This window comes from Raphanus sativus, chromosome 9, assembly GCF_000801105.2.
Source record: "Raphanus sativus cultivar WK10039 chromosome 9, ASM80110v3, whole genome shotgun sequence".
NCBI classification, from domain to species: Eukaryota; Viridiplantae; Streptophyta; class Magnoliopsida; order Brassicales; family Brassicaceae; genus Raphanus; species Raphanus sativus.
In genome coordinates, this window is record NC_079519.1 from 19,437,192 (window position 1) to 19,450,928 (window position 13,737).

Consider the following 13,737-nt stretch of genomic DNA (forward strand, 5'->3'; position numbering starts at 1 on the left):
TTTATTTAGTATATGAATTTTATTGAATAAATCAGTGATTCTTTAACGCCTAACTCCCGTCTAGACTCCGAATAATCTGCCTATGCGTTAATCTTCAGCCGAGCGCCTAATTACCATTTAATGACTTCTTGAATATTAATATTTACAATATTTAAAAAAAATTCTTGAAATAGAGAAACTCTATTATAGAGATATATGTTAGAATAAATATACATTTATAAAAGAGTTGCTATTTTTTCCTTTAGAATATACTAGGATGAGATCCACGTTTTGCGTGGAGTGAGACATGCATAAAAATCATATGTTCAAAATAGGGTTGTTTAATCTGGATTTTGGTCAAGTCTCGGCTCAGTTTTTTGATTTTTTAGTTTATAAAAATTAGATATCATATTAAAATCATATATGTTTTAGTTTTGTTCAGTTTATATACTGACGTTTTTGGTTTATTAAATTTTGGTCTGGTTTCGGTTTGGTTTTTTGATATTTTGGTTTACAAAAATTAGATACCATATTAAAATCATATTTATCTTGGTTTAGTTTATATACTGTCGGTTTTTTGTTTATTCAATTTTATACCCGACAAACTTAAACTATATTATCTTTTACAACATCTTGTCAATTTAATTTTGTATCATAAGAATCAAATTTATTAAATACTACTCTAGTTTTTAAATAGAATTTTTTCTATTGTATTTAACTATTAAAAATTATTGTTAAATAAATTAGTTATTATGGATTCATAAGACGAAAAGAAAAAGATTAACAATATACTAAATTGTAATAATGATTCAAATCGTTTTATAAAGATTTTGATATTAGGTTAAGGTCGTTTATATCCCCTATTGATGGGGAATTTTCAAAAATACTACTTTCAAGGTACCATTATTCATATTTACCACCACTAAAGACACATTTTCAAAAATACCTTATTTATTAAAATGGTAAAGACTCTTATATCTTTGTTTTTATATGTTTTTCAAAATTCTAATCCCAAATTCTAATTCCTAAACCTCCAATTCTAAACCCTAAACCCAAAATCTTCAACTCTAAACCCTAAACCCTAAACTATATACTCTAAATTCAATATCCTAAACCCTAAACCCTAAAGTCTAAACTATAAACCCTAAATCCTTAACTCTAAACCCTAAATCTTAAACTCTAAACCCTAAACTATATACCTTAAACCCTAAGACATCAAATCTAAACCCTAAATCCTAAACCTTTAAATCTAGACCCTTCATTAAAAGTAGTGGTTAGTGTAAACATGAAAAGTGGTACTATGAAAATGGTATTTTTGGCAACCTTTAAATCCACTAAACTTATCCGTAGAGGTCCATGAACCATCTATAATGCATATATCACCCAAGCTTAGGGTTTGGGGCTCCTGAATAACTTGAGGCGTAGTCACATTCTCTCTAGCATTATGCCAAACTTGGCATTCACTTTATGCGTGTCTGACTAGCTCCCCTGAATCCCTGTCTATCCCCCTGAACAACTTATCATTGCGAGCTTTCCATATGTACCAGATAATCCATGGATATGGATCCCTATCATTTTCCGGCTCCTGTATGATGTTTTTCCTCCAAAACAAATAATCCATGTTATTGTATATGCTCGTAGAAGGAAAAATTTGAGGACTTGACGGTGTTGATGATAATGCCCATGTCTGAAGAGCTGGTGTACATTCAAATATTTCATGAGTGACAGTCTCTTCTGGATCCCCACATCTTGGACAGTAGTTATCACATCTTATGTTTCTCCGTACTAGATTCCTTGTTACCGCTACTTGTCCGGTGATTAGTTGCCATAAGAGATGTCAAATCTTTTGTGGAGTACTGACCTTCCAAGCAAAGGCTTGGAGTTTAGTATTGCTGGGTTTCATAACTTGGTTATCATCGTCATCCTTCAAAATGTTTGTAGCTACCCAGTATCCAGATTTTACCGTGTATTGTCCATTTTTGGTATAGCTCCAGCAGAACGTATTTGGTCGGTGAATTGGGCTTATGGCCATACTCTGTATACTTGGTATATCCTCATGATTAACATACTGTTCCAGCATACGTAGATCCCACTCTTTGGTCTGAGGATTAATGAGATTGCTTACTAACATTCCTGGGTGTACCACTGGGCACTCGCTCGAGCCGGTCTTGCTGGTATTGATGGAATCCAAGGATCCTGCCACACTTTGATCTTATACTCTGAGTGTACTTTGTTCCTAATTCCCAACAGCAGCAGTTTCCTCGCTGCGATGATACTTGTCCACACATAGGATAAGGAATCTACTGAACATACTCGCAAAGGCGAGCTCAATCGATAATATCTTCCTCTTAATACCCTTGCCACTAGAGAATCTGGAAACTGAGCAAGACGCCATAGCTGTTTAGCTAAAAGAGTTAGATTAAACTCATGGATCATGTGAAAGCCAATGCCACATTCCTCTCTAGGCTTACACATCTTATCCCATGTGGCCCAATGTATTCCTCTCTTTGGCGGATTTGAGCTCCACCAGAATTGTGCAATGGCACTAGCGAGATTCTCACAAATTTCAAGAGGGAGTAAGAAACTAGACATCACATATGTCGGAAGAGACAGAAGGATAGATTTAATAAGCACTTCCTTTCCTCCCTTCGATAACCATCTACATGTCCACCCGTTCACTCTGTGTAGTAGCTTCTCCTTGAGGAATGCAAATAACTTGCATTTAGACCCACTGATATCCTCTGGTATTAGGTAGGATCCCATTCCACCTTCATTTTGTATGCCTAGAATATCTTTAATTTTTTGACGGTCGCATATTGGTATCCTCTTACCAAAGAGCAAGGAAGATTTGTCAAAATTTATGCATTGTCCAGATGCCTGTCCATATTTCCTGACTACTTTCATAACTTCTTCACATTCACGGGGTTCCGCCTTACAAAAAAACAGGCTATCGTCAACAAAAAGAAGGTGGGAAACCGGAGGGCTAGCACGAGCGGCTCGCATTCCGGTTATCTTTGCTTGATTCTCTGCTTGACTAAGAAGGCTAATGAGCGCTTCCGTACATAGAATAAATATGAAAGGAGACAAAGGATCTCCTTGACGTAGGCCTCTCTCTGGAACTATGTGTCCCTTGAGCTCTCCATTCATCAAAACTTGGTACTTAACCGAGGTAATACATCTCATGATCCATTCTATCCATACCTCAGAAAATCCCATCTTCCTCATGACTGCCTCTATAAAAAACTACTCCATCCTATCATAGGCTTTACTCATGTCTGTCTTAATGGCCATTCTCTTAACCCGTCCTCCTGGTTTGGTTCTCAAAGTGTGGAACATTTCATGTGCCACAAAAGCCGACTGAGTTTCTGATATCAAGTTTGGAAGAAATTTCTTTAATCTTTGGCATAAGACCTTAGATATTATTTTGTAGCTGACATTGCATAAACTGATAGGCCTAAACTGTGTCATCTCGTTCGGCTTTGTCGTCTTAGGTATAAGACATATATTTGTATCATTTAATCCCTGCGGCATTGTACCATGCAAGAAAAATTGATTAACCATATGAGTTAAATCCTCTTTCACAATATCCTAAAACTTTTGATAGAAGAGAGCTGTCATTCTGTCTGGTCTAGAAGCTTTTTCTGGATGCATAGCAAAAAATGCTAGTTACATATTACCTAATTGGGTATCAAGGCAATTATATTTGATATTTAATTATAAAAGTTTTAAATTAATAATCTTTAGTTATTTCTTTTAATAAGGAAAATATAACAAATGCAAGAGTAAGGTTATCTTCCAACTCGATATTGTTCATTAATTTATCTTATTCCGACCACATTTTTGTTTTGATTTCATTCGGTTCAATTAAAAAATAATTTCCACATCAAACTAACATCAACAATACACAGGTTGCGCCAAATTCTTCTGTTTTTGAAAACAATATACACAGAAGTTTTTTCCCTATATATTATGGCTTCCGATGGTTTTGTTACAACTTTAGTAGAGAATAAAGTCTACGTATATACAATAAAAACAATATTGTCACAACGTCCGTATTACATAAATAAATAACTTCTCACAATGTGATCATATACAATTCTATATCGTTCTTAACATATGATTGTCCTTTACACAAAAATTCTACTTTAATTTTTTTTCTTGTAATCTTTAGAAATCTAAACAAATTGGAAGAACATACGTGTTATTACATACGGTTCTTCTAAGTATAGTTTAGATAACAATAACAATAATCCATATCGAGTATATAATCTTTTTATGCTCGTGTTTAGTTAATTAAACATAAACCATATCGAGTATAAATCTTCTTATGCTCATGTTATTATATATGATTCTTATAAGTAGATTATATATATACATATGTATATATATAATGTTCATAACGAATCCATACACGATTTTGGACCAATCTCTTTAAATTGATTGTAAAACTGATACGCAAAGAAAATTAATATTTTAATTAAGTAATAACTCAGCAAAGTCTATTTGTAATTATTACAAATTTATTGTTACAATTTTTTAGAGTATTTGCGTCCCATATACACAATGATTCGTCTATTTAGGCAAATGACTATATATACTGTTCATCACGAATCGTAATTCGTATTGCCATTTCAATCCCTAAAGCTATAGCCTACATGCTATCTGACAACATGAATTATAAAGATTTGATTTTGCTTGCATGCGTAGACTAAAGAAAAACCGATACTACCAAAGTTTATTTTTCGATTTAATTTTCCATCTGACCAAAGAAAATTTGGCTCAAAATTATTGTAACCGTTAAGCCCAACCAATCGTCGCGATTATTTGCAGCTTTATGAAATTTATTTAAAAGTTCTGCATTCTTGTTTTCAAAAAACATATTTTTCCTTTACACACAGAATCATGGTTCGTGTTCGCCTGGTTGACTCACCTATTTCTTCCGAGTCGGAAGATATACCGGAGATGATGGAACTTCCTGACCGAATGTTTGCCGATGGTGAAGAACCAGTTGGCGTTCGCGTTCTTGCTTATCATCCTTCGAGTGGAATCCGGAAAATCCTAAGAACTTTGTCCGACGAGGAAATCCAATTCATCAAAGCTTCTACCTTTGGGAAATTTATAGATCTAGCAGACAAACCAGCGTTCTCCGGGAGGTTTGCTCGATATATTCTTTCAAGACAACTTAAGGTAAAAAAGAAGCACGAAGTTTGGTTTCGTTTTGCTGGAAACCCGGTTAGGTTTTCTTTAAGAGAATTCGCTGCTGTGACTGGCTTACAATGTGGGAAGTTTCCCAAAAAATCTAGGAAAAACAAGAAAGAACTACTTGCAGAAACTCCCTATTGGCCTACTCTATTTGGTGGTGCTGAAGTTTTAGTGTTTCATCGGTCATTAGAATGCTACGAAAGAAAACAGTAGTGGATAAAGATATTAGGATTAAGTATGCTCTGCTTGCTCTGGTTTCATCTGTATTGATGCCGACTAATCTGAAGTCTAAGATTCCAAAAGAGTATGTAGAGATGATCAAAGATTTAGACGAATTCTTTTCGTTTCCTTGGGGCCGACTTGCTTTTGATATGCTAATGACTAGCATAAAGGAGAAAGATGAGATAGCGCTTTGTCAGAATACATTCGCTCTTAAAGGTTTTGTTCACGCTATACAATTGGTGATGGTTGAAGCGGTGCCGGCTCTAACAGAGGTTGTTCAAGAGGCTGCTTCATCTTCAGACACAGACTCAGATAGGGAAGAAGATGATCTTCGCGAGAAGCATAATAAGCGACTCACATTAAGCCCAGGACATGCTAGAGATGTTGATCAGAAATGCGAGGTACGAAGTAAATTTATCAGTCTGATTTTATACATATATAGTCATTTGATCATTTCAATAAGGTTTATTTGTAAAATTAAATAATTAATTTGTACATAGGTTCCTGTAAAATGTATTAACGAAGACGAGGCTTCCTCTGTGGTGGAAGATGAAGAGGATGATTACTCTGACGAGGAAATAGTTGCAAAAGTTGAAAACGTTTTGCGTCTATACAGCGAAAAACATTGTTTCAACAACTCAATGTTCAAGAGGGGATTAGCAATGGCTGATGTTGAACGAATGAGTAGCAAGGGAAAGAGCAAGAAGAGAGCAACAAAAGCTACTAAGAAAGCGGTGCCCAAAGAATCTGGCTCGGAAGAGAGGTTTGCTACTCTTCTATATGACAAGATGAAGCCAGAAATTTCTAAATTTCGAGAGATGGCCAAGAATATAAATGCCACTGTCAAAGTTGCTGGTCAAGAATTTGCTTCGATGGAGTCTCAGGTAGGAAGTATTGTGGAAAATAAGATCAAGGATATGATAGAGTTTGTTATGGTTCCAATGGTAGAGCAAAGACTTTTTCGGTTCAAAGAAGATATCATCCAGGGTATTGAAAGCATTATCAAGAATCAACATCAGGATCCGGTTATCAATTCGAAAGGGCAGCCATCTACTAGGCCACACTGTGACAACACGGATCAGCCGTGCTACGGTACCGAAAATGTGAGTTCACTAACCAAAAAATAGTATATTTCAAGAACCATTATAAGATGCAACCATTTTCTTTACGAATTATTAACAATGGCGTAGTCGTTATCTGCAATTTTCATATATTTCCGGTTACCTATACAAGTATACGTTCCTATGAGTGTTAACCGGATATTCATTACTTGTGTCATTTATGCCCAATTTGAGAGATAATTATTGTGTGACTTGTAGGGTCAAGGAAGAAAGGAGACATTTTCTCAAGATGAAACAACACATTCTGCGGAAGATAATTTGCATGTAAGAATAAAATCTTGATTATGTAACCAATTTTAAATTCATTTGTCTTTTTTGTATGACTAACAAATCGTTGCAAGTCATATTGATTAAATTTACTATTACTTTAAAATGTTTGGGTAATAGGAACCCCCAACAAGAGGTCTACCGTCTGATATAACTGGATTAGCTCCCAATCCTGATGCAACATCGGAAGAAAATGAAAGGGATCATCATCCATCATCAGAGCCGGATAAAGTTTCCTCTCCAGTTAATGTTAGTAAACATTACAATTTAGCTATATAAATCTAACTTTGATATTTAACAGAGTAATTTTTTTAGATGGCCCCGAGGGATCAGTTCTCATATATTGAGAATCCATCATTCTCGCTTGGTTTGTCTCAGGAAGAAATACAAGATCATACTGTCAGTAGATCAGTTAAAGAACCCGAAACTCGCAGAGAAGACATTCAGGTTAAGCTGCCACAACGTCGAAAGAGTTTGCGACTAAAAACAACTCTTAATTCATCACCGTTTCCGTCTACTTCAGCAGAGCAGGTAGAAAATGTAAAACCTATAGTATTTTATAGTTTCTTTGATTTTGGTTGAAAGCAATAATAACACTAGGATTTCTCATTTTAGATGTCTGACATGGAATTGTTCCCTGTTTCTGAGATTCCGTCGTTCTCCCTTGGTTTGTCTCAGGATGATAACAATGAGGACCTGGTGAACGGGTCCGCTGCTGAACAAGTCGCAGCAAAAAAAAGTAATAATTTTGAACTACAAGACTGCAGGAGAGGCAAAAGACAAAAAACCGTTACCCATGGTCTCGTTGACGTTTTTCAGTGTAGTCCAGATATACTAAACAGAGCAAGGGATGCCCAAATGGTTGTTTATGGGAAAGCTGATTCTTGGGAGTATACACAAAAGTATACTAAACTTGCCCAAAAGCTCAAATCCCAGTTGTAAGTTATTCGATGATCTTATTTAAATAGCAGATATTTAATTATTGATTTTTTATATAGTACTATGTAATTTCCATTGTAGTGTTATCAATATCGGAGGGTGTAATGTTTCAACCAAAGACATTGTGGATATTGTCGAAAGGGCCAGGCTGTACTCTGCAAAGGTAAGATTAGCTTCTTCGTTTATCATTGAAGATATTGGTCTACGGATTAATATATAATTATCTGTAGGTGATGGACATCCTTATGAAGCATCTCAGCTTGTCATATGCTAAACAGTCTCTACCAGTTCAGGGCAAAAGATCGGTATTTTTTAATACAAAGTTCGTTGCCTCATTGTCTACCAGTTACCTGAAATTCTCCAAAGTATCGGATAAGAAAACCCATATGTTTACCAAGAGTCTTGTGGACGTGTTTGGAGAGGTCATGGATCATCTTCCTGATGACTATCGTTTCTACTTCCCTTTTAATCTTGATAAAAAACATTGGGTCGGCTTGTGTGTGGATCCATCTGCTTGGCTGATCACAGTTATGGATTGCAACACCGCGCTCAGGAGTGAAGCTTTGATCAGTTCTGAATTCAAGCCGCTATCGGAGATGTTTCCTTACCTAATGAGACAAGCTGGATTCCGAATTTTGAATTCTCAGCTTAGACCAATGGTTGTTGAACGAGCAAAATCCATTCCGCAGAACATCATCTCAGCCGATTCTTCTCTAACGTCCATTCTACTGATGCAAACACATGCTCTTTCTGGAATTGAAACTTGTCGTTGTATCACTCCACATATTTTAGCTTCTGAGGCGCAAAGGATGGCTGTTCTTCTATATGAGTACCACATGAAACTCTAGTTTGTTATTTATGGATGTAATTGTAGAACGTTTAAAATTTGACTATGTATCCGAATAAAGCATTTAAGGAGATTGATGCGTTTTAGTATTGGCTAATTATTGGTTCATAAAGTACAATTATTAATATTAGTATTTCATCTATGTATGCATTAGTTAGATTATCATGTTTATTTTTAAAAAATAATTCATGATGCAAATACATATTATAATACTAGCATCATTAGAAGTATAAAATTAGAGATGCAGTAATATAAGCATCTAAACGTGCAAGCTTACGTAAAGAAACATAAGGTTTGTACTATATGTGATTCTAAATGTCCATTAAAGAAGCATCTCTTGTTACCTTGTTTGTTTTCGTTTAGATTAGAGTTTTGTCAATCCATTAATAACGTTTTGTATTATTAAGCTCCGATATTTTGTCATAATGGGTGTTAACCTTTAACAATATATCTAGCCGGTTATTACAAAACGTTTCAGATATACATAACTATTTCCAGTAAATATTCAGAAAAACTGATAATTTAATAGACCATAGATTTAAATCCTTTTGATAAACAGATTAATAGGAAGCACGATAGATTAGTATATAACTATGATATGTATAATGATAAAACACTTTTTAAGAAGTTTATATGTTTATTTGCCTATAATAAACATAGATTACTGTTATTGTTTAATGGGAAAAGATGCCGTTTATAATTTAAAAAAAAAATTCAAATAGACTTAAGTTTTCAAATTAACAATTACACAATATTATAGTATTTGTGTTAATGAGATCATCTATTCAGCATAGAAAATCTATAATCATCAGCATATCTAGTTACTATCACGAGCCATGATCATATAGAAATAAATATTGTATTATCATGAATCAAAATTATTAGTAATGTGCTATTTCATATATAAATACTAAGACAATAAACTATAACTAATTATGGTAATTCTACCCGCAAATTGCGATGATGAGTTAGAGATGTAGGTGTTTAAGATTGTAGCCTAAATAACGTGAATTGACAATTAATCTACTACGAAACGATTATATTAGATGGAAGGAGATAAGTTTGGGACATACAGACACGACAACATTAAAAAAAAAAAACTTAACAACTGAAACAGAGGATATCTTTAGATAAAGACATCACAGCTGTTTATTATTTATAATATAACACGGTGCATTAGACTATACGATTTAGCAAACAACTTGGACTGGTGATACTTTTTTTGGCTTCTTCCCACGAACATAGCTTCCGATTGCTTCACTCTCCCGGAACCGACGGGTTTGATCCAGATGCAACTAACATATAAAAAAATAATCATAAACCAATAGTCGTTATTATCCGGTTATATAATTAATTTATAACTAACCATCTTTGGTTATCTTGGTTGATGACACACTTGACTGAGCAGCTCTTTCTTCTTGTTCTTGCTTTGCCTTTGTAATTTCAAGATGGGCACGGTAGATTGCAACCATCTCATGCTCGCTGAATAATTCTTCAAGAATTTCCTTGCTTGCAACGAGTTCTTCATCACTATAACCTACAAAAACATTTTTTTTAATGTACATAAACAAACTAAGCTATTCTTTACGAAATGTGGATACTAACCATTGAAAACAAAGGTTGCATCGCCGACGGTAAATGTAGTCTTCATGAGAAAATGGAAATTGGCAACATCTTTATATCCAGATGAAATGCAAAGTTTGAGATCTGTGAACCAAGAGCGGAGATGCATCATAGCTTCAACTTCAGAGTTTGAACTCACAGTAAGCAGTGGTCTGCGAGTCCCATCTGGTTCGAGCATCCACTCCGGAGGGTGGTAAGCCATAGCCAGGGAAGTTTCATTCCCTATCTGATAACGAGCTCGGATTATGGTTTGCACATTTTCGAAAGTTTCCGTCGGTTTGATCAACACAGAATAGCCTAGATCACTCGGCTTTCTCTGGAAATTCCAAAAACCATCGTCGTTGCGGTTCCATGCTCCGTGATATAAACTTACACGCAGAGTAGTCCCCATTTAAGAGAAAGAGTTTAGTTGTTGAGGTGTGTGAGGAAATGTTATTGAGATGACCTGATTTTATAGAGAAATCAATACAACACACAAAGAGATAAGATCAAAACTTCCATATCTGCAAATTAAATTTTTAGCCTAGCTGGCTACTCTAATATAGATATAATGATGAGATTCGAATTCTGACACATATGACACAAATATTCCACTGCTTGCAAAAAATAAAAAAGTATATGTTATTAATCATACACGCGGCTGAATTGAAAACAACTCTCTTGAGTAGTCTTGTTATATGATTTCAGTTTTGTCTTATTGTCATATGAGTTAGTAATTCTGAATTAAGGCACATATAATCATGTTTAGTTTCTCATGTATTTCTAATGATTAGTCTTTAGTTGTATGTTTGTTTTCATAATTTTAGGAGTTTACAATTAACCTTAACATAATTAACATACATATATATACAAGAAAATTTATATTCATTGGCTTAGATAGATAACCAGGAACAATATGCAAATGTTGCAATATTAAAAGTATTCAGACATAAACAAATAAAATTGAATAACGGCAAAGATAAAGTTCTAGTTGGGTTTACATATGAATTCAAATACTCTTCGATTTATGAGGCCCAACAAACGAAATGACCATAAATAACATGTTACCACTTTATCCGGATATGTGTCATTGGGTCGTTGTCTGAATATGCATTGTAAGATTAATTTACAAAGGGATTTCATTACTTTATTTAGCAACCGGTGTTCCATCAAAACTACAGCTCTCACGCCACATTTTAGTTACATATAAGTTATTAAACAGATAGTAGATGCTTGTAGTAACAAACTTGATTCTTCATCCTTCCTCTTTCCGTACATCTCCATCACCGGGAACATCCCTTTTTATAGTAAAACATTTTAACCGATAGGAGTTTTGCAAGTCGCACGATTGTGACCACAACCTTTGCAGCGACTACATACAGTCCGTCTCCTTGGTGTCTTCATCTATAGTACAATACAAAATAAATAATTAATCCGTTAGAAAACATATTAAACATTATATAATTAGTCATTTTATAAATAAAAAAGCTTACACGAACTTCACCACGAGATATATATCGTTTTTTTTGCGTGGACGCCCAGGTGGACGTCTGCTAGACGGAGGAAACATATCTAACTCGGACAATTGAGAAGTGAGCTCAATGATATTATCGGTATCAATAACTGGAGCAACACTACCAGCATAAGCAGCAACCATTGCATTCTTAGTGTACTCTTCAGCTACCAATGAATCCACTTTTACCTTCGCTATTATGGCCGCTGCTATTGCATGCTGACAAGGAATTTCGAGAACCTGAAACTCAAAACAACTACAAAAACGTTTGGAAATGTCCACATGGAAAGAACACCCTTCCTTGTTCCGTACTTCATAATCCAGCTTTTTTATTTTCTTCACTTCAAAACCGGCTGAACTTTCGAAATTCATGGCGAGAATCTCCATTACTTTCGGTGTGAAATTGTCTAACCTTGCCGAGATATCTGAGCTCCTTGAAGAAAACCAAGTCATCAGCTTAGCCCTAATAAATTCAATAAGAGCCAATATAGGATATTCTCTGGCTTCACGAAGAACTGCATTCCACGATTCGGCAATATTACTCGTCATAATATTGTAACGACGTCCGTGAAAATGAGAGCGTGCCCAATGTTCAAAGCCTATTCCTATTAAGTAATCTGCACAAGAGGCATTAACACGTTTGATCTCATTGAAAGCCTTGTAGAAGTCAGCCAATCTGAAAGCCCTTCCAGCCTTTGCAACCAAGAATCCTAGATTTTTGTCTTTGTAATGAGTCTTGATATTTCTTTTTAAATGTATGATGCATGCACAGTGATTCGCATCTGGATAAACCTGGTATCATTATCCAGATAACAATTAAAAAATCCGGATATCAACGAGAGTATCCGTTAAAAGAATAGATATCCGGATAGCAACAATAAATGAAAGTATATACATACAACAATTATCTTGGCCAAACCGTGGTATATGGATGAATGTCTATCAGATACAAACACAATATCGTTTGTATTTGGAATGAATGCCAGTAACTTTTTGAAGAACCATTCCCACGAGCTATCATTTTCTCCGTCGACAATAGCAATGGCTAGTGGAAAGACTTGGTAATTACCGTCTTGAGCAGAAGCCGTTAAAAGACACCCAGCATATTTTCCTCTCAAATGGGTTCCATCGACAACTACGACTTTTCTCATGTATTCAAATCCCATAATAGAAGCTCCCATAGCTAGAAACATATACTTAAATCTATTTACTATGTTGCTGTTGTACTCAGTTTCAATTTCGGCTAGGGTTCCAGGGTTTGCTTCAACTAACTTACGGAGGTAATCAGGAAGTAAATTGTAAAAGGCTCGGGAGTTTCCTTTCGCATATTCCAAAGCAATTTCTCTTGAGCGCCAAGCCTTCCAGTAGGATATCCGGACATCGTGGTCTCCTTGCATTACTTGCCTTATCTCTCCAGGTTTCGGACCACCGCCACAACCATTGAAACGAGCTTTCCTTATCTCTCCAACAACTTGATGTGTAACTTGAGACTGATAACCGGACCTATCATCCACGGAGAAAGTGTGTATGGAATCGAGTTTCCTTATCTCGTAAACGTCAGAGTCTTTTAGTTTTGTGGCATATACCCTCCACTGACAGCTGGAACTAAAACATCGCAAGACCATCCCATTTGGTGCTGACCTGATGTTACGAAACCGGAATTTTTTACTAATTGCATATAAAGCCATATGCAATTTAAATTCATCCCGGTTTCTAAATACCATTCCAAGATAGAGTTCGTTGTGTTGGTTTGTTGTAACCCCTACATTTATTAGCATGTTTAGAAATTAGGGAATTAATATTGCAAAACCTCAAAATAATAACTAAGATATTTCACATTAAAGATTATATTAAACATATCTGTTAATATTAGTCATCAGCAAAAAGTATTAAACATATCAGTTGTGGTTTACACATAACCACCAAGTTAACCCGATACCCCGATTACAATCCGAAAACAACGATCCCCCGCAAAATAGCATATCGAAAAAACAACACTTCATTCCTAAAAACCCAAGTAATAAAACTTATAACATATTAAAAAG

At 35.2% G+C, this 13,737-nt stretch overlaps 3 protein-coding genes across 3 annotated transcripts; 1 reads left to right on the forward strand and 2 right to left on the reverse strand.

The window, feature by feature from the left end:
- Positions 1-4,881: 4,881 nt before the first annotated feature.
- Positions 4,882-8,578, forward strand: LOC108824894 (uncharacterized). Its single transcript, XM_018598263.2, has 10 exons — positions 4,882-5,132; positions 5,372-5,804; positions 5,904-6,506; positions 6,723-6,788; positions 6,912-7,040; positions 7,107-7,322; positions 7,407-7,490; positions 7,611-7,729; positions 7,812-7,893; positions 7,961-8,578. The coding sequence occupies exons 1-10, from the start codon at positions 4,882-4,884 to the stop codon at positions 8,576-8,578; spliced, it is 2,601 nt and encodes an 866-aa protein (XP_018453765.2).
- A 1,023-nt stretch (positions 8,579-9,601) lies between these two features.
- On the reverse strand, positions 9,602-10,609 carry LOC130499766 (uncharacterized). Its single transcript, XM_056994140.1, has 3 exons — positions 10,183-10,609; positions 9,944-10,114; positions 9,602-9,872 (listed from the first exon to the last, which is right to left on the reverse strand). Exons 1-3 carry the CDS (start codon positions 10,589-10,591, stop codon positions 9,835-9,837), a joined length of 618 nt encoding a protein of 205 aa, XP_056850120.1. The 5' UTR covers positions 10,592-10,609; the 3' UTR covers positions 9,602-9,834.
- A 1,059-nt stretch (positions 10,610-11,668) lies between these two features.
- Positions 11,669-13,317, reverse strand: LOC108824895 (uncharacterized). Its single transcript, XM_018598264.2, has 2 exons — positions 12,592-13,317; positions 11,669-12,484 (listed from the first exon to the last, which is right to left on the reverse strand). Exons 1-2 carry the CDS (start codon positions 13,315-13,317, stop codon positions 11,669-11,671), a joined length of 1,542 nt encoding a protein of 513 aa, XP_018453766.2.
- Positions 13,318-13,737: the final 420 nt, after the last annotated feature.

What these genes read in the sequence shown, in the direction of transcription:
- LOC130499766 (XM_056994140.1), bottom strand. Translation starts at nt 10,591, where the DNA reads ATGGGGACTACTCTGCGTGTAAGTTTATATCACGGAGCATGGAACCGC. An exon ending in TGCAACCTTTGTTTTCAATG is followed by an intron (nt 10,115 to 10,182) that starts GTTAGTATCCAC and finishes ATGTTTTTGTAG; the next exon opens with GTTATAGTGATGAAGAACTC. An exon ending in AACCAAGATAACCAAAGATG is followed by an intron (nt 9,873 to 9,943) that starts GTTAGTTATAAA and finishes TTTATATGTTAG; the next exon opens with TTGCATCTGGATCAAACCCG.
- LOC108824894 (XM_018598263.2), top strand. Translation starts at nt 4,882, where the DNA reads ATGGTTCGTGTTCGCCTGGTTGACTCACCTATTTCTTCCGAGTCGGAA. An exon ending in CGTCTACTTCAGCAGAGCAG is followed by an intron (nt 7,323 to 7,406) that starts GTAGAAAATGTA and finishes TTCTCATTTTAG; the next exon opens with ATGTCTGACATGGAATTGTT. An exon ending in ATGATAACAATGAGGACCTG is followed by an intron (nt 7,491 to 7,610) that starts GTGAACGGGTCC and finishes GACGTTTTTCAG; the next exon opens with TGTAGTCCAGATATACTAAA.
- LOC108824895 (XM_018598264.2), bottom strand. Translation starts at nt 13,317, where the DNA reads ATGGTCTTGCGATGTTTTAGTTCCAGCTGTCAGTGGAGGGTATATGCC. An exon ending in GTTTGGCCAAGATAATTGTT is followed by an intron (nt 12,485 to 12,591) that starts GTATGTATATAC and finishes TAATGATACCAG; the next exon opens with GTTTATCCAGATGCGAATCA.